General features: G+C 40.0%; 1 protein-coding gene across 5 annotated transcripts in view; it reads left to right on the top strand.

Annotated features, from left to right (window-relative positions):
- Positions 1–21,141, top strand: part of CSMD1 (CUB and Sushi multiple domains 1) — a 2,022,178-nt gene that overhangs the window by 999,306 nt on the left and 1,001,731 nt on the right. For all 5 annotated transcript variants that reach the window (XM_045451804.1, XM_045451793.1, XM_045451792.1 and 2 more), the window contains one exon: positions 11,705–11,912. In XM_045451804.1, the coding sequence (XP_045307760.1) occupies positions 11,705–11,912 (208 nt within the window). The remainder of the gene's footprint in view (positions 1–11,704; positions 11,913–21,141) is intronic.

Here is a 21,141-nt window from a genome sequence, read left to right as displayed (position 1 = left end):
GCCCGGGAGGCTCAGTTGGTTAAGCTTCTGACTCTTGGTTTCGGCTCAGGTCATGATCTCACAGTTTTGTGAGTTGGGGCCCCATGTGGGGCTCTGTGCTGGCAGTGTGGGTCTGCTTGGGATTCTCTCTCTCCCTCTCTGTCTGCCCCTCCCCCACTCATGCTAACTCTGTTTCAAACAAAACAAAACAAACTTTAATTAGATAGATAGATAGATAGATAGATAGATAGATAGATAGATAGAGCGAGCTAGGGAATAAATCATATGCACACATTGAACCAGTGCTATTTTAAAAACTTTTGATATTGTTCTACATATGTAAGATGTAATCATTGGTGGAAATTTTGAGAAGGGTATGTCCGATCACTCTGTACTATTTTTGCAAACTTTTGTGAATTTGCAATTATTTCAAGACTAAAAGAATAGTTTTAAAAGCCTAGTGAAAAAGACAAATTTAAGGAATAGGAAATGGAGAATAGTCCAGTGTTGTTGAGGGCTTGTGTGACAGGAGAACTGACTGTAGGATTTATCGGTGTTTCTACCTGAAGAGCCCAGCTGCAGTGGGCCAGGAAGGACAAAATCATGACTCAAGTGGGTTCAAGAGAGGATGAGAAAAAATTAAAGATTGCAGTTATAGACATTTTTTGAAATGTGTTACTGGGAAAGGGGTTTTTAAAAATAGGGCTAGAGATGGATGTGGAATCTGAAGGTAGATGTGGAATCACGAGGTAGTTGCTTTAAAATTTTGAATTGAGGAAATTATAATATGTCTATGTGCTGAGAATAGTTGTCCAATAAAAAAGGGAAATGATCATTTGGAGAGAGGAGAGAGTGCTGACTGTTGGCTTAGGGACTTGATCAGGGATGAAAGCAAGAACACAAAGAGGTGTCAACCCTAGGTAGGACATTTTATGAGCAGAAGTACAGAGAGGTGATCAAATAGAGTGCTGATAGGTTGTAAAATGTCTCTTTTTATAATTTTTAAAAAATGTTTATATTTTTATTTATTTGAGAGAGAGAGAGAGAGAGAGAGAGAGAGAGAGAGCGCGCGCAAACATGAGCAGGTTAGGGGCATAGAGAGGAAGAAAGAATCCCAAGCAGGCTATGCACTGTCAGAGCAGGGCTTGACAGGGGGCTCAGACTCATGAACTGTGAGATTATGACCTGAGCCAAAGTTGGATGTGTAACTGACTGAGCTTCCCAGGTGCCCCTAAAATGTCTCTTTTGATTGGCTCTGTTTTTAGTAAACAGGAAAGAAAATCACCATTGAAGGGTAGGAGTATGGTAGGAGATATTGGCAGGTTAAGGATGAAGGAGGTATGATATGGTATTCCCCCAGAAAGAAGCCTAAAAACTGAGGGAAATTAAGTAAGAATGCCACAATTAAAGGACATTTTGGATCTAGCCATCAATTTAAAGTTAGACCCATCTACATGGTTCTGGTTTTGCATTTTCTCCAGCCATACTTACCTAAATGTGAGTAAGTGTGGATTTGACCCAGGTTTGAATTGAAGGAATTGACAGTGGACTTATGGCAAGCACAAGGGGTGATTTAAATAATGGCCGTGAAATCTAAGGATGTCCAGGTGAGACATAAGAACAGGAGGGAATAAAGGGAGAAAGTGGCAAGATCAGGGAACTGTAGGTGCTATGGGTTCAAAGAACGGTTGGAGTTAGTGTGTTTGGGAAAGTGGCCTGGACATATGGAAAGTTGGGGTCTGATCACAGGACACTTCAAATGCAGTTATGGCAAACGATCATGTATCATGTTGAAAAGATGAAGGATGAGGATGGGGATAAAAGGACTGTGTTGGAGGGTTGGAGGAGGGGGGCAAGTGAACTGAGAAGCCAGCCTTCAAAGGATTGTCTATCATTGATATGGAAATAGCAAGAATTAGGCCAAACATGGAATTGCAGAAAATGGCAGTGAGCCAGGGGTAAAAAAAATCTTCACGGAATAAGGGGGATGCCCCAGGGATTTTGTAGGGGGCTAGAGGAAGAAGATTCTGGGGATAAAAGACTCAAAGGTGGGGCACTTTGGGGAGGAAAGAACAAAGTACCTGAAATAGTAATGAGATGTGCATAGGTAGACACATCGCCCAGTGCCAGGGCCGGCAGTCCTTGGACTGTGGAAGCAAACAGTGACCATGTGGGAGGCCTTCATGATGCACTATCCTCAAAAGATATCTGGGCTTTCGTTAGAGAAGGAAGGGGTTGCCTCAGAAATGGTTGAGAGGTAGGGAGTTTTGCTGAGAGTTGACCTTGAGTTTCAGAGGACCTAGCAGAAGGCTCAAGAGCTTGGGAGGGGTAGGAGGTCAGACACATGAGATGTGAAGATCTTTGAGGGTTTGCGGGGTGACCAGATCACTGCTCCTTGAGGTGACTACAGTCCGCAAGGATAAAAGATAATCCCCTGATGGTCTCAGGTACAGTGTAAGTGGGTGGTGTCTACAGAAACAATGCCAGTAGATTTGGGGCCCTCCTGCCTTCCCGTCCCTAGTGCAGTGGAAACCTTCTTGACCTGCGGCTCTTTGTGACTCTCTCTCCCTCTGGAGTCACTTCCTATTTGGTGAAAGCAAAGTGTCACCCAAAGCAGCGATGCTTTTAAAACTTATGATAAAGCACTAAAAAATAATTTAATAAACTATCACGGATTGATTGCTTCATGCCAAGCAGGAAAAAATAATAATAATAGCGAGTTTTATGGAGCAGGTGGTGTTTGCCTGCATTTTTCTAGCACTTTACAGTTCTTAATGCATTTTGCCCTCGCAGAAGCACTGTGAATCGGTACCCATTATCATCTCTGTTTACAGGTCAGTAAACGAGGCACAGAGAAGGGAAGGTGTTGTCACACCAAAGTCAGAGGGGGAACCCCCTGGTTTAAACCAGACCTCCTGACTTCAAGGTTGTCAGCGGTACCCGTGTTCCACACAGCCTTAGGCAAAGGACCTTAGAGAATATCTCCTAGACTTAGAAATTGGGCATCATGCGTGTGTTTGTGTATATGTTCCTCTTCTCTTTCCTGAATATTTTTTTCATACAATTTTTAAAATTGCGAAGAGTCTACAAATCCAGTTGTGTATGCTGCTTTTTATAAATTTAATATTCTAACTGAGGAGTTTACTGAAGCCGTCTTAGAAATGCTTGGTTAACACGTTGGTCCTGTGGTTTGGATAAATCATACGTTATTTAATGATGTATCTGTTGTTAAACTTTTAGTTGGTTTCCATTTTTCTTTGTTATAAATATGGCAAAGTATGTCTCTAAATAATGTTTTATTCTGTATTTTGAATTATGCCCTTAAGATATATTCCTAGCAACATTCATACCCAGGCAAGGCATATATAATAATTTTAGAGTTTAGAATGAAACTTTGTAAAAGTTTGGAAATTCCTTAGGGGAAATAGTGTACTCTGATTTCTGCTTACACTCAGGATTATTTTCCCTACTTACAGAAATCAGTAGATTCAAATACATCTTTTATTAAAAACCTTATCATCTTCTTGGATTAAGTTGATGGCATTCAAACTCCTTTGAACTGTAGCATCTTTTTTTTTTTTTTGTTCAAATGCAAGATTTTATGAACCTCAGTATAGGAAACTGATTTAAAGGAAACACAGCTCTGATGAAAATTTGGATTGGGAGCCAAAGTCGCCTTGCTCGACTGTTTTGCTAATTCCAACCATTACGTGGAAGTTGTAGAAACATACTTTTTAAAATAATGAAGTGACTCACTATTGATCCTCATCATTTCATTAAAAAATTGTTGTATAGTAATTTTTACAGTCATGTATTCACCTGGAAGTTTTGAACCTAACTTCATTTTCTTTGTGAATAATGTGGAAGGAAGGAAGGAAGGAAGGAAGGAAGGAAGGAAGGAAGGAAGGGGAATAAAAATAGAATTTCCTAAATCAGATCTCCCAATTTTCAGCTTTCACATAAATCCCTCCGGTATTGCAAAATTAATATTGAAGTAAAATGTAAAATATTGAAGTAAAATTTTATTCACATTAATATGCACGGAGCTTGCATTATATTAATATAGCTATATTATTTAAATATTGCTCAGAATTATTTAGCTTATTTTAATGGTTTTCTGTTTTGATACATTTTGCTTTGTGTGTGTGATTTCTAAGTTTATGTCACACGGTTAACTGTGGAACTTGAACTTAAGTTTACGTCACACGGTTAACTGTGGAACTTGAACTCCGGGTGCCAGGAAGCTTGCCCCGAGTCTCCTTATTGTTTTGCTTTGATCTATTTGCTTCCTCTCCCTGCCTTGACTTTATCTCTTCCTGAAATTTCCCTGCTGCTCCGCCGTACATAAAAGGAACATTCCTGGTCTTGTGGCTTAGCTACTTGGTGAAAACAAACGAAGCTAAATAAACATACCAACTAAACCCCTCGTGGATTGCTACAGTGATAAAACTTTCTTGGCAATTAATTTTTGTCTGAAATATCTCTACTGAGAGGCTTGCTGCAGTTTTTAGAGAATGTTTTTTAAACCTTATACTTGAAAAAGCCACAGATTTCCATACCTAAGCATACTTTCTCCCGCTCATCTTAGAAATGGGGTAGTTGGATGCCATGCACGGCCCCAGAGCTTTGTTTTGGGACAGTCACACTACACCGAAGATAATGGATACAGGCACATTCAACCTGATAGAGTCGCAGGGAGTGCTGCAATCATCACTCAATGAAGGAGGAAAAAGAGAGTTCACTGAGTTCCAGGCTGCCTCCTAGGAACAGGGACATGAGTCCAAAGACAGCCTAGACAGCTTACGGCCCAATGCTTGGCAGTCAGCTAAGTGCTAAGAAGTAAACCAGGGCAGGATGAGGCGATGGGAGTCACAGAGAGCGGGAGCTGGTTCACATACAGTCAGCAGAGAGGGCGGACCAGGAAGGGGAGACCTGTCTTGGGGAGGGTGATGAGACCAAAGGCTCTGGGGCAGGAACGCACGCACGTGGCACGTGGTGAGGCAGCGTGGTTAGAACAGAGCGAGGAAAGAGTAGTGGGGAGGGGAGGGCACGGAGCGGGCAGGACAGGCACTGGGGACTGGGAGGGGCTGTGGGTCAGATCACAGAGTGTTGATTTTACTCTGAGTGGGGACAGAAGTGTAAGAGTTTTGAGCAGAAAATTTTAAGATTCAAGTAAAATTTAAAAAAAATCCATCTGGCTGATTTGAATGAAACAGATTACAGAGAAATGAAGAAGGCAAGAAGAGAAGTTCTGAGGGCTCTTGCGTGTGTGCATGTATGTGTGTGTTTGTGCGTGTGTGTATGCGTGTAAATGGTATTAAGAGATGATTCCGAAGGTCTCTGGCTGTACGTTTTTTCTAAACCTGGCCAGTGATCTCTAGTTTTGAGGCTCCTACGTGTAATTTTCAAATAAAGCATTCGTTTTTAGCATTTTATTTGTGAATAAAATAGAGATAAAGTATTAGTGTTTAATTGCTATTTTTGCATTGTTACTAGTTTTTATGTAAAGGGTGAAACCCTCCTTGTGAAAACACACATCAGAAATTACAGACTGGTCCTATAAAAGAATTTAAGTTACATCTGTCATACACATACTTTCCATCACAATCCTAGGGTTAAAGATACATTAAAACAAGGACAATAAATCTCTTATACCCTTAATGATTTTTAGGTTTCTCTAGAGATAAAATATCTTAGTTTAGAAAATTGAGTAGCTCTTTCCTAATTATTTACCGAGGCTTATTCTTTGTGAGAAAATCTGTGTAATGTACATCAAAAATTAGTCCATTTTCAAATTCTATGGCAGCTACTCTGTTTTAAATTATCTTATATAAACAGATTATTTAAGGGAGAGCACCATGTATGTTTTCCCTATATTTTAGCACATTTAAGGAAGTCACATATCTCATTGATTATTAATTCTGACTCAAGGAAAGAATACTACATAGCATTTTAATACGGCTTTAATTTCTTCTGTTTAAAAGCTCTATATAGTACCGCTGAAAAGAACCAGAAAAAAAGAACTAATTAAATTCATCTAAGTAAATGGTTCTCAACAAGGGACCATTTTGCCCCCCAAAGAACATTTGGCAATGTCTGCAGACATCTTTCGTCAACACAGTTGGGGATATTTTTGGCAAGTAGTGGGCACAGGCTAGGATGTTACAAAGTTTCCTACAATGCACAGAGCATCCTGTTAGAACAAAGAATTATGTGGCCCAAGATGTTAACGATGGTGAGGTTGAGAAGCCAGGACACGGAGTTATCTCTTAATCATACTTTTAAAATGGAAATTGCTTTGTCCTTGTTACTATTTATTATAGGAGATACCTTTAATAATGAGATACAGACAACTCCCAGAAAAGCATTATCTTTATCCATGTACATTTTCTGGGGAAATGCCTGAAAATGAATTATGAATGAATATTTTATAATGGTAGCTATCTCAGATTTTCATATTTTTTCCCCTTGGAAATTGGTGATGTAATGAAACATCAGGACAGGAATATATGATGCTTTGTCTCTGTTTCTTGGAGCTATTCAATCGAGATAATTTGTCTTTGAAACTCTTAACTGTCTTTGCTGCTACTATTGCTATATTACTCTCACTGTTACAAATGACAGTGAAACCCAATCAACAAGCAGGGATTGAGTGACAATGACAATAGAGTCTGCCTCATGATGCTGTAAAGACACATCAAGCTAACTCATTGTCTTAGCACAGCAGGAAGACCATCGAAAAATCGCTTCTTCATCCTCAGGCTTCATCAAGATAGCAGCAATTTCGCTAGGAAAGTCCAATTTCCTTTGATACGATTTTAGGGCACTTTTTAATAATATATGTGGGCTTCAAAAGTAAATATAATATGGTATGTGATTTTGAGATTCATTGTGAGATTCTGAGGAACATAAAGAGATTTATTATGGGGAATGTGCTGATCCCATTGTAGAGATTAAGTCCAGCTGGAGTTTCCGGAGAGCCAGTGATGTGAGTGAGTTCCAGCCAGAATCCAAGCAAGAAGGCAGGAGAGGATAAATGTCTCAGCTCCAAGACGAGCAGGCAGAGAGCATCTTGTTTTCTACTCAGCCCTTTTGTTCTACTCTGGCCTTTAAGGAATAGGGCAAGGCCCACCCACATTGGGTAGAGCTATCTGCTTTACTGTATCTGCACATTCAAATGTTAATCTCTTCCAAAAAGTACCCCTATAGACCTACCCAGAGTAAGTCCCAGCTAAATATCTGGGCACAGGTTGACTATCACGTTGAACCTAAAATAAACCCTCACATCTATAGTTTCCTGGCCTAGGTCCCAGGAGCACAGAGACTTTGAGATCCGGACTTAGGTGGAATTTTGCAGGGAGGTGACTCAGAAAGCAAAGTGAGGGAGTGAGGACGTGAGGCAGGAAAGTGATGTTAAAGTGTTGATAAGTACACACCTTAATACCGCGGAATTTGTTTTGCGTTTCTGCAAAGCACCAGTTAAACCTCTTTTAGTGTTTTGCAATAATGTATATACCGATTAATGTTAATGCCGCTTACTTGATCATGTTGATATTTCATGACTGTCTTAACATTTTCCAGATGCACGTTTTTCATAAGTAACCAGAATCTCACTTTTGACAACTATGAAATAGGAACGATAATTTTCTCATACATTTTGAAATGATTCAATAAATGGTCCAGATAAGGGACTTAGTACAGAATATCAAGCACCTAAAATGTACTCGATAAATATTAAGACCTCAAATTGAGTAACTTGCCAAAGATATGAACATCCTGTATATTATCCCTAATGTATATTATCAAATTGTCCAAAATTTCATATCAATATACATTGATATCAGAAGCAAAGAATAATACCCATTTTACCCTTAGTTATTTTCCTTTTTGTAAAAAATGCATTTTAAAACTTTAAGTGTTTCACCCTTGTGTTACTTTTATTGTGAGAACAAGAGTGTTTAAACCTTTTCCTGTGTGTAGAATTTCTTTCTGGAATTCTTGTTTAAATTGTCACTGATGACCTTTTCTCCATCAGTCTCTTTGTATATTGTTCTTTTTTTTAAATGTTTTTCAATGTTTATTTATATTTGAAGGAGAGAGAGAGAGAAGAAAGACAGACAGAATGAGCAGAGTAGGTGCAGAGAGAAAGAGAGAGAGTCAGAGAACCTGAAGCAGTTCTGTGCTGATGCAGTGAGCCTGATGTGGGGCTTGAACCCACAAACTGTGAGATCATGACCTGAGCTGAAGTTGGATGCTCAACCAACGAAGCGAGCCAGGCGCCCCTCTTTGTGTATTATTCTTAATGTGAACCAAATAAGTATAGAAGACATCCCTTTGCTATGTTGCAAATTTGCCTCATTATCTTGTTTTTTATTTTGGATTATTTTTATATGTCTATTTTGAAAATAATGTGTTTATATACGTAAGTTTGTTTATGGTAATGTTTCTTTTGCTTCAGTCACATGATTTCTTTTAGTTGAGGTAATACATTATTTGGCATAATACAGTATATTTATTCTGCTAATTTACCCATTATTTTATACTTTCATTTTAATTGATGTCATTCATATGTATTTTCTATTAGGCTGTTTCTAAATGATTTTTTTCAAGTTTCTTTTTTTCCCAGTCACTTTGTCAATACACTCTCCTCCCATCACGGATGAGGCTCGTCTTATCATTTACTGAATCCCCCTGTGTATTTGGGTCCTCATAACACCCACACTATGAGGAATGAGGCTCCCATTTCTACTTAGCAAAGTCTTTATCATAAAGTGACTTTTTAGAGAAAGGTAGCTTAATATCTTTTGCAGCAAAACTCAAAGTTCACAATAGGATTCCCAAAATTAATCAAAATTAAATACATTTTTCCCAAGGCCGAAGGTGCTTTGGAAAATGTTTGCTCAGTTGTTTTACCTATATGTGTAATTACTCTGCTGATAGATTTTTGTAAATCTAAAAACCAAACTTGGATTTCTTTTTAAAAACATTGGCTACTCTAAAATGATAGTTATGTTACCCTTCCTCAAATACCATTATGTGTTCTGTTGTGCAAGATGTTACAATTTAGAAAAAAATTCTCTTACAAAAATGGCAAAGAAAATAGTTAAAATGTTCTATTGGAGAAATATTTGAAGCACCATTGAAACTCCTTTTCCATACCCTCCCCCCACACAAACACATATGCAGAAATATGTTTTTACCACACTCTCTACTAAAGAGAGTTTTCTGTGATTTAAGTGTGTTATCCAGTGAGTGACATAAGGTATTTTTTGTTTCATGTGCTTAATTCTCAAAGATTTCAAATAGATTATCTAAATGGCATTCTGCAATATTTTATGTGAAATGCCCCATTAAGAAATCATAATATATCCCATATATATTTAGCCTGACATAATTTTAACTGTAATCCATTTTAAAATGTTCTCTGGGCATTAAAATATCAGAGAAAACACAACGGTGATTGCAGGTTTGGGAGAAATGTATTCTTGTTTCTCTCTGCCAGTTTCTTTCTTCATTCTCTTCATTTCTGTTTTCTATTCTTGTCTTTATTTTATCATCTACTCCTATTTCCAACAAAGTTACCATAGAATTGTAGCCCTCATCCGCTCCTGTAATGTGGCCTCTGGTCCTCTTTGGAATTAGCGATCAGGTCCTCACTCCCCAGCCCCTTGGCATCTCACCCTCCATGCTGTGCTCAAGTCCTCACCTGAAGTCATGGTCACTTGAAGTCCTAGTGTCTAAACTGTTAGGCTCATTGCATCAGAACCGAGACATAAAAGGTGACAATGCTGGTTATTCAGCTCAACGGCTCTCGTGTTAAAGGGAAAAGGGATGTATTGCTGAGAGGGAAGGGCATGTGATCTGAGCTTCTGTCCGCTGGTAGGCACCAACACAGCTCTATGCGCCGTTAAATGTGAAAATATCCCCATGGCAGTTCATGTATATCTACTTCCTGGAGTCTCTGGAGTGACCCTGTCACCCCAGCTTCTTTGGCACTTTCTACAGGTCTTCACACTTTCCACTGGTCACATGGCTAGAGAGATAAAGGCACGGAGCAGGGCTCCAGGGCTCTGCTGTAGAGCCACCACTGATGCCCATTGCTTCTGGCAGGTGCCTGCCAGTGTGTACTCTCAACAGGTGCAATGTCACCTGCTTGGCGAAGGTTGCCGCCTTGCTTTCCCAGAACCGACCAGTGTGCTTCTCGTCCCATTCACTCTTACCCCTAGTGTGATACACACAAATACACCTATTTCAAAGTCTTATTTATTTACTTATATGTTTTGAAATGTTTATTTATTTTGATAGAGCACATGTGTGAGTCAGGGAGGGGCAGAGAGAGAGGGAGAGAGAGAATCCCAAGCAGGCTCTGCCCTGTCAGTGCAGAACCCAATGTGGGGCTCGATCTCATGAACCTTGAGATAATGACCTGAGCCGAAGCCAAAAGTCAGTTGCTTAACTGACAGAAATGGATTTGGTAACTTTTAAGTCCACTCATTTATGATATGTTTTTATATAAGAGTGCTGTAATTCTTTTTTTTTTTTTTTTGCATTATACTGAGATAACTTTCACAGCATATGATAAGATTAGAGAAATAAGGTCAGTGTATTAAATAGCATTATGCTGTGTGTGTTGATCATGCATGTATGTATGACATGTTCATACGTGAAAAACAATTGTTACTACAGAGGTGTGAGTATATGCAAGTGTATACTACATTTACATATACAGTTGTTTCATCAGTAGCCAATGAAAATATCTGCTCTACATGATCTTATCCAGGCACACATGCTGCTAAAAGCATATGTCCCCATCTTGGTGACAGGCTGACTTCATTTATCAGTTATATTAGAGCATCAACACCCATAAATATTAAATATGCTCTTTGTGTAGAAACTATCTGATAGGTCAAAAGGAAGGAGGGAAGGAAAGAAAAAAAGGACACTCCCAGACATGTCTTAGCATAAGTATCTTATAAATATTTATTTACCTGTGTTACAGTTTACTATGTACATAACATTTTGTAAGCAATGCTCTGAGTTCAATAACATGTATGTTTTACTCTAGGGAAAACTTGATAAGATGGGTTCCCCTCAAATTAATATTTTAATGCAAATTTATATTATATCTTACAGGCATTTTGTCATCACTGACCATTTTAATTGCTACTTTCCAAGTTATTCCACTTTAAGTTTTCATGCATCTGTTTCCTACTCACAAAGTTTTTATGAATTGCTGTGTCTCTATCATCATATTAGTCCAGAACTTACCTGAAATTCAAAACCAAATAGACATTCCAGAGTCTGTAGAAAAACAATTAGGGTGATGACTACTTTCAGGATCACTGTATTTTCAAAGCCAGGTATCAGTGAATTGATAAAACATGGCTACATACTTTTAAATCTCAGAGAAAGTTTTGGTACATTTTTGTGAAGCCGTCTGTGAATGTGAGGTATATGGCAACGACACACTGTAGATATTAGAAAAGTCAAGACTTCACTCTTCCGCGATGGAAAGTCAGTTAATAATGCGGGGTAATTGTTTAGACTTTTGTAAGCTTTTCCACAAAACTAAATTAATAAGTCAGAAGAAACCCTTTGTCATGTTGAGACTGTCACTTTGGGGTTCGGAAAATATTTGTCACCGATCACTATGGATACTTTGTAGATGAACTTGTGTATGAAGTGGTCTTGAAATATGATTCCCATTTTTTTCTGCTCCTGCCAGCTGAGGGAGCCTGTGGAGGGACCCTGCGGGGAACCAGCAGCCACATTTCCAGCCCGCACTTCCCCTCAGAATACGGGAACAATGCTGACTGTACCTGGACCATCCTCGCTGAGCCCGGGGACACCATTGCCTTGGTCTTCACCGACTTTCAACTAGAGGAAGGGTACGACTTCTTGGAGATCAGTGGAACAGAAGCGCCGTCCATATGGTAAGTCCGGGGAAAAAAATGTGTTTACCCCAGATACAACAATAGGCTTTGTAATATTGTTCTCCTTGGACATTCATTGGCAAACATGAGTGTTCTTTCTTTGCTTTGCTATTTTGACTGCTAACAAAGCCCTCTATATTGTGACGGATCTCAAAGTTTCCAAGATGTCTTTGCGTCGGTATTTGGAGCCGGGAAAGTTAGGTGCACGTGGGCACTGGAACATCACATGCCCTCATTCTCGACTCTTACAAAGTAACAGAGATGATGGTAACCAGGCGAGCTAAGTTAGTTTTGGATTTGTTCCGGAGCTGATTCAATGTAAACAGATATTTTTAGACGATGGACATTTTAAAATGTCATGTTACCAACCATTTATCTACTGTGCTGCAGATATATGACTGCGTATTTCTTTTCCTTCCTGACGATGTTGCAACTATGAAGGGTCACAGGCAAACCATAAATACTAATGCAACATACATATGAAATTAATCAACTGAGAATCACTTCTCTGGCATGTATGCTAGTGGAGACAGAAGGAAACTGGGTCTAATCAATTACAGCAAATCAATCTAGGTCTTGGTATTGCTGGTGAGAGCAGCTTTAGTTGTGTCCATAAGTGCAGTTGAAGAGGGAGAATCCAAAGAATAGATGTTTGAAGTCTTTATGCCTTTTATGCCTCAAATTAAGTCATCTGTCGTGAGTTGTACTGGTTTTTGTTTTATTTCCTTTCTTAGTATTTTAAAAACCCTATCAGTACTCTATTTCAGATCTTGGATGATAAGCTAACTTGAATACACACACAGACACACACACACACACACACACACATTCAAATTAGGGTGTAAGTCAGAGGAGATGTTGGCCATTTATACATTGGTAGAGAATATGAAGTGAGTGGGAATATATCTATGGGTTCAAGTTTGCATTTCCATGTAAAGACTAAAGGATAAAAATATCAACCCTGAAACATGACATCAAATTAGATCACCTGTCTTAAACCCGTTATTTAAATTGAAATTTTTTTTTCTAAGGCTCAAAATTCAAAGCAGAGGGTTTATATTGATGGGTGAATTATTTCCTTATGTTAGTTACGCTGTGATTATATTAAATGTTACCTCAATTAAGAGAAAAATAACCGTTGCCTCTCTGGCCTTTGGTTTATATTTGATTCATCTTAAACAAGACTTTGAGATGAGTGGATTTACCCATTTGTTGATTTCGTGTAATACAATCTGAAACATTCAAGAATTGGTTGATAGTACCTGTCTCCCTTTGTGTTCCATCAGACTTAGTGGAAATACCTTGTGAACATAACACTGGGTGTCCTGGGTTCTCTTCCATGTTCTGCCAAAAATATCCTTGTGACCTTGGACAAGTCGCATAACAGTTTATATAAGTAGGGAAGCTACTGGATATCTAGTATACTGGATATGCATTACCTATCTATTGAGTTCATATTCTCTGTCAATCACTAAAAGAGAGTCAGGGATGTAAAATTTTTAGCTTTAAAATTACATCGTTCTGGTTTTCAGAAATTCATTGCAATATAAAATACATGGTGAGTGTCTCTCAGAAACTATATGATTTATGGTAAAGGCCTTGTTTATGAGAGATTCTGCAGATCGTGGGCACCGACCGACTACCTTGCTCCTAAGATGTCAGGCTGGGAAAGAGAGAAAAAAGAGAGACATCTTTGACCATGATTTTAGAACCCATGGTCCGGACAGCTTCTGCCAGACAGACTTAGTTTATGTAAGAGAGGAAACGTGGAGGTGCAGATGTCCGTGTCAAGGTCTGAAATAAAAATAGGGCATGTGAAATCAGAACGAGACACAAGTCTCCAGAAGGGCTTGTGGCTCTTATGAGCACATTGTGACTTCCCACTGAGAGGCACGAGCTCATTCATTTCATTCATTTTAATTAAAGATGGCAGGCGGGAGCTAAAGAATGTTGTCTGAGTTGTTGCCTGTTTCTTCTTGGCTTATCCCTGTCGATTTCTCTCACATCCCCCTCCTTTCTGACTAATCTCTGTCTTCATGATCCCCTGCTACTTGTCCCCAGCGACTTCAGTATTGGACTCAGAAAAGTGCTGAGGATGGGGCCATGGGCCCTTGTGAGGCCTGAGAGCAACAGTTCCTAATGTTTGTCGGAGAGAGAGCTGGCATGGCGGCCAGGACAGTGGCCCGTCTTCTTGGTGTGTGGATTCAGGCTAGAGGACACTTTCCACCTCTGAAATATATGTAGGTATCTGCCAGGGCACCAAGATTCATGACCTGTGAACACATCGGAAAAACAAAAAACAAAAACTGGGCAGTTGTTGGGAAAGTTCTTGGTGGGAACTTTGACCCTGTTTGTGTTCCTTCCAGTCTGGCAAATGGGGTATCTGGTTGGACTCAACACGCTCTTTCTCTCGATGGCTACTGTTAGATAGAGTTGTGTTCATATTGTGTTCTTATGACAATCTGTAGTGTCCTCTTGGCACAAAAGCCCTGGGGGTTTCTTGTTAATATCCTCTAACTTTTATTGATGAAGAACCTGGGAGCAGAGATCACAGACCACAGGGCAGCACTGGAACTCAGGCTCAAGGCCTCTGACTCGGAATTACATTTCCTTCTCACTCCACCCCAATCCCTGCAACAGGACAGTCCAGCCAGGTGTAGACTTAATGCTTTGTTGGGAACTCACATCTCCTCGTAGATTTCATGGTAAAGCCTCGATCAGGTTACTACCACAGAGAGTAACCACCTGAGAGGCGAGTTTACACACATGCTGCCTCGATAGGGAGTCGGAGCAGAGAGAACTTTTTGGGGTGACACTTCACGTTTCTCATAACTCCAGAAGAACTGTCTTTACCTGGCCATGGCACTTTTACACAGGACCCACATCTCTCTTCCGTGGAGGCTATCACGGAATAGGTGGCTTTCCTAAATCACTATGGGAACATGCACGGGCACATTTGTAATACAAAACAGAATCACTTGAAGTCCGTTTTTAAGATCTGTACAAATGCATAATATGGCTTATCTCAAAAAGACTATTGTTTTACTATAATTTTAGACTGAGAGTCTCTGAAATGTTTAATGGTTCAAATCGGTATGTTTAAAAGATTTAGCATCCCTGTACTTCAAGGAAGACCCTAAGTAGAGCGCAGGTGGCTGGTGCCCCCCCCCCTCAAGCACAAGGCTACGGAGCAGTGACAGTCGGTCAGCGTGCAAGTCTGAGTGTGGAGTGCACAAGCACATATAATTTTCCAATAATCCATTTTTCAATACCGAAAATACAAGCAAGGGCACTCTCAGGAGAAGCTACTTGGAAAATTGTTAAGAACAATAATAGGATTAGCTTTATTTTCATTGAATTTGGAGTGAAATTACCAACTCAGCTATGTTTTATGCAAGGGTTACCATGGCTACAGCGGAACAGTCTAAATGTGGTGAATGATGTAATGTGCCAAAATTATCCATACATTAAATGTGGAGGGGTTCGTCATCTAAACCGAATCCACTCTATATACATTAGATAAGCCTGACTTTTTTTTTTTTTTTTTAACTAGTCAGCTTCTAATTTTCTACAGGCTAGCTTCTTATCAATACCCTACTGTAGCAGAGAGCTGCCATTTCTAATTCTCTTTGCCCCATGCTCTGGTAATTATGATTTTTCTTGCAATTCAAAACATGGTTAGCGGTGAAGCTAGTCAACTTTTCTTTATTTCTGAACTGATTTGACCGTCTAGCCTATAGCTCATAACCCAGGAAATATCAAGGAGAAAGAAAATTGATTTTATTTCAGAGTTAACCTACTGTGGTGTCTAAATTAAGACTTGGTGGTTAAAGGGACGAGGAACAGATAGTCTCGACAGGAAACAACTAATGGAGCATTTACGATCTTTCAAACATGCATCCTATCATGAGAATAATTTATGCATCCCCTTCTGGGACAGGTAGCCTGTGAGTAGGGTAGAGAAGGAAAGGAAACGAAGAACAGGAAATGCACTTAAAAAGCATCCCCAAACACACGTAAATGCATCAATTCCTCGGAAGTCTTCAATGACTGAGGCTCAGGCCATCCAAAAAAACCCCAAATGCCTTATTGTGCCATTCAAGGCTTTGCACTGCACACACAGCCTGCCCTCCATATGACCACACCTCACGCCAAGCATCCTTCGGTTTTGCCTCACTGAACACATCCCTGTCTTCACCGAAGCACATATTTGCGTCCCTTGCACATGTGCTCAGGTGTATGGGAATCCCACGCCAACCAATTTAATAGACGTTCAATCACTGTAACGCTTCGCTTGATCTTAGCCAGAAGTCCGAGAAGCGATTATTGCTGTAACGCTTACAATGTCCTGTAGACGGCAGCCCACTCAAGTGCTACAGGTGCAAGTTTGTAAGGTCTCCTCCCCTGGAAAATGTCACGGATAACAAAGGCGAGAATGATTCTGGGCTGCTTTGGATTCGACCTGCCTCATCCTACCAGTAGAACATCTGTTACTTTATGATTTCTTTTTTTTTTTTTTTTAATTTTTTTTTCAACGTTTATTTATTTTTGGGACAGAGAGAGGCAGAGCATGAACGGGGGAGGGGCAGAGAGAGAGGGAGACACAGAATCGGAAACAGGCTCCAGGCTCTGAGCCATCAGCCCAGAGCCCGACGCGGGGCTCGAACTCACAGACCGCGAGATCGTGACCTGGCTGAAGTCGGACGCTTAACCGACTGCGCCACCCAGGCGCCCCACTTTATGATTTCTTAAGGTTTCAGTTATTCACTAACCAGTATAACTCCACCACTTTGTCTCTCTGCATTGTACAAGGCGACACTTGAGGGGACCAAAAGAAGTTTTGGAACTGCAGTTTATTTTGTTCCCATTAACCAAGCATAATCTCGCTATGGAACCAATCTAATCAGGGCCTTGCTAAAGCCAATACACAACTTCAAAGAAACTGGAGAAGCTGAGTGAGCTTCAAAGAAGCCTTGAAGGGTCAATTAACACCTGCGATGTTTATCCAGCTTGTCACTTAATTGAGATGTGACTTGCTGCTTATTTAATTTCTAATGAGGAAGGATTATAGAGGCTTACCCAGAGTGAGGAACTCCCTGGAATGAACTCTTCCACTCCCCTGCCCGAGGCAGAAGAAAAGGAAGGACGCTCCCCTCTCCCCTTATTTTATTTAACTGTTCATCTTGAAATTATTTTATAGAGAATTTGCAGAGCTAGCTCAGAGAGGTGCTGTGTATCCTGAACCCACCTCCCTCCAATGTTCACGTCTTATACAACCATAGTATAATTATGGAAACCAAGAAAGTCATACCGCCACCAGGCAACTAACTAATGTACAGACTGATGTGAATTTTTCCGGCTGTCCTGCTGGTGTGATTGTTCTGCTGCTGGAGCCACCAGGCAGTGAGCTAGGCTTCTTTTACCCCCTCCAGACTGTGACTGTTTTGCGTCTTCTCTCTTTGTTTCCATGACCTTGACTTCCCTCATGTCAACAAGTCGGTCCGGTCACGTAACTCTGGAAAGGCGATGGCATTATTCAGGAACATGGAGACTATATAGCAATGTCCCTTTACCCCCAGTCGAAATAACTGGGGTTTCTTTCTATCATGTTTTCCATTTTAAATTTAAATTCAGGAATCATAGTCCACAAAGCTATTATAATATATGCGTGTCAGCATTTTTTGTGGACTTCTGTAACTGCGCTTTATTTTGTTCCCATTAACCAAGCATAATCTCGCTATTAAATCATAACCAATTTATGCTTTCATAGCATAATAAGCATGACATAAACAAGAAACAAATATCACATATGTATGTATGTATATGTAGAGATATGTGTGAATTTCTGTGTATTGTTTGTATATATACGTATATATACATATGTACACGTGTTTGTGTGTATATATATATTCCATGTATATATGTACATATGTACACACACACATATGAATTTCTATTTTTTTCTGAACCTCTACAAACTGGCCAGAAGTCTAAGGATATAACTAACATGATATTATTTTAGCCCTTTTCCTAAACCCTTTTTCTTTTTTAAAATTTTATTCTCAAGTTAGTTAACATACAATGCAGTCTTGGCTTCAGGAGTAGAGCCAGTGATTCATCTCTTACAAATGACACACAGTGCTCATCCCAAAAAGGATCCTCCTTAATTCCCATCACCCATTTACCCCCCCCCCATCAACTCTCAGTTTGTTCTCTGTATTTAAAAGTCTCTTACGGTTTGACTCCTGAACCCCTATTTTAATTAAAATATTTTTATAAAAAATATTGTAATATTTTGTAATCGAGTAATGTATCTTTACAGACACTGTACTGAATGGTAATATTCATTGATTGATGGCTATGTGCCAGGCAAGTGGAAACAACAGCCACTTCTTGGAGATGCTACTGTCCCCATTTTAGAGATGAGGAAAACTAAACCCAGCGGAGTTCAGTCTCTTCCCACACAGCTACCAGATGGCAGAGTGGGGATGTAAACAGAGACCATCCTCAGCCATATTTCCAGCCATATTTAAATGCGTCAATATGGTATTTCTTGATTGGCTTTAAACCAGGAGAATAAATGCAGTATGCTGGTGCTTCAACACCAGCCCATCTCAGCGGACCCCAAGGAAGACGTGAGGCCACGTCAAGTCCAGTCAGCTCTGTTACTTTGTGCTGTTGTCATCATGAAATATGCTTCTCAACTTTCCCTTTTTGTGTGTTGTTAACTATATAGCGAGGTAATAACAGGTATACATATACATATAGGTATATCTGTTATGTATACTTTTGGGTACAAATGCAATCTTGGATACTGTAAGGATTCTAAGATGGGACATATGTGACCGGTCTGAAGTTATCATAAAGTTTTGGCCTAACAGTGTAAATACTGAGGCTTCTTGATACAACTCTGACTCATTTAAATTGTAGGGAAATGGGGGAAACAATGGCCAGCTTAGATCATCTCAAACCTGTTGTTACCTCCACCACAAAACTCCAAAGAGAAATAAAGGAAAATTTATTTGATAACAGCTAATTGTAGCCAAGGGAGAATTTCTACCTTGAAATATGACATTCTTTTGCCTGTGTCATCCAAACGATATTTATTTTTTTCTGAGAAGGTTAGGGAATCCCTCCCCCCTCCCCCCCACCATCTTGAAATCATTTTGCAGAGAATTTGCCGAGCTACCTCGGAGAGTTGTTGTATATCCTGAACCCACCTCCCTCTAATGTTAACATCTTCTACAACCATAGTATAATTATGGTAAAAGCCGTTTGCACATAGGATAATTACAGTAAAACCAGTTCGCACTCTCCGCCCGCCTCTCGCATTGGTTGCCAGTGGCCCTGGGACGCTGGCAGTAAAGGAGTCTCTGGAAGTGATGTTGCTCTCCTACAGGCGGAGCGAAGCAGGCAGGCTGTGTTTGCAAAGGTTCCAAACGGGGTAATTTTTTAAGGCACCTTCCCCATTTTCCCCATTTTCCCCAGATGCACCTTCTGCTGGCACTGAGGGGCCTTTCATGCTGGAATTCACCTAGAGAAGACAAGCAGGAGGTCTCTACTGGGCCAGCAGGAAGCTTCCGCCTTATTCTCAGTCTTTGAGCTTGTGTGTACCCAGTTTAGTCCCAGGCAGGTGCACTGGAGGGGAGGGGCTTCCCGCCGTGCTCTCTCCTCCCTGGTGTGCAGGGCTCATCCACAGGGGCCACTGTGCCACTTCCTTGCACGAATTAAGTCTGGCTTGGCTGTTGGCTCGCAATGTCTGAAATACCACCCGAGTAGTTCATCTTAGGGTAACTTTCATTTCGGCTGGAATCAACCTCCAAAATTTCAGATGTACACGATTGAGGAAGTTAAAACATGACCTATTCTAGTTAATAAATATTTGCAGTGTAGAAAATCGATATAGTTTACTTACGGTAAACTTACGTGGTAGCCATGGAGAAAAGGCAGTATTTTCTCCTATGACTGCATGCATGATGACCAGACCAAGGAATAACAGAAGAGAGAAAAATAAACCATATCTGCTTCCTGATGATGGGAACCATTGGAAAGATAGATAAGTATCCCGGGGAGAGTCCCAGAGCCATGTTTCTGTGTCACAATCAGGGCAGATCCCACACCGCAGAAAGCACAACTTTGTCGCAATATTGCTCTCGTCATGAGACACCCCCACGGCTTGACCTCAGTTTATTGGAAAATACATTGCCAACGTGGATGGAACTGGAGAGTGTTATGCTAAGTGAAATAAGTCATACAGAGAAAGACAGATACCATATGTTTTCAGTCTTATGTGGATCCTGAGAAACTTAACAGAAGACCGTGGGGGAGGGGAAGGGAAAAAAAAGAGAGGGAGGGAGGCAAACCATAAGAGACCCTTAAAAACTGAGAATAAACTGAGGGTTGATGGAGGGTGGGAGGGAGGGGAGGGTGGGTGATGGGCATCGAGGAGGGCACCTGTTGGGAGGAGCACTGGGTGTTGTATGGAAACCAATTTGACAATAAATTTCATATTAAAAAAAAAAGAGAAATACACTTCCTATAACTTATTTATGTTGGAGACAATGGGGAAAATTTTCCCCCTTAGAGATTTGAATTCATTTTGCAAAATACATGTTTTTTGTAGTCACAGGTCTGTCCTTTTGTATGTGGTCTTTTGTCCAGGGAATGAAAGAAGTACAATTAAATTAACATTTTTAAATAAATTTGCCTTTTAAAAACACACTGCCTTTCATAGAGAGTTCTATTTTACTTATCCTCAAATAATCATTGCGGACTTTCATTTATTCCCCAGGTCAGTCAATTTGTACCTCATGGTGTTCCAATTATATATGTTGAGATCTTCATTTAAAGTTTCTCTCACAAGTCTGAATATCGAATTTTTCTCTTTCTTCTTAAAATAAAGTCTGTATAATTTCATGGAGGACTGGTTCGGAGAATAAGGTAATTTTGTGCAATCCAACACTTCGGATTCATCCTACCGGTACACGATGCCATGCAAGCTTGATAAGCCCTTTAAATGAACAAGGGCTGGGAGCATTAACATTTCCCGTCTTTTGACTTTCATAAATAAAAGCACCTAAGTTATTCTGATTTGGAACCCTTGAGGGAATTACAGTGTCATTTCTTAATAAACATCTACATCTTGGAGGTTTTGATTCTCATGCAAGGTGAATTTTAGCATAGGTGGAACATGAGAAATCAAACACCATCACTTTATTGTGTGGAAGAG

The sequence above is a fragment of the Leopardus geoffroyi genome, chromosome B1, assembly GCF_018350155.1.
Source record: "Leopardus geoffroyi isolate Oge1 chromosome B1, O.geoffroyi_Oge1_pat1.0, whole genome shotgun sequence".
Lineage (NCBI taxonomy): Eukaryota > Metazoa > Chordata > Mammalia > Carnivora > Felidae > Leopardus > Leopardus geoffroyi.
The sequence above is the reverse complement of the archived record's forward strand: the minus strand, read 5'-3'. Positions and strand labels throughout refer to the sequence as shown.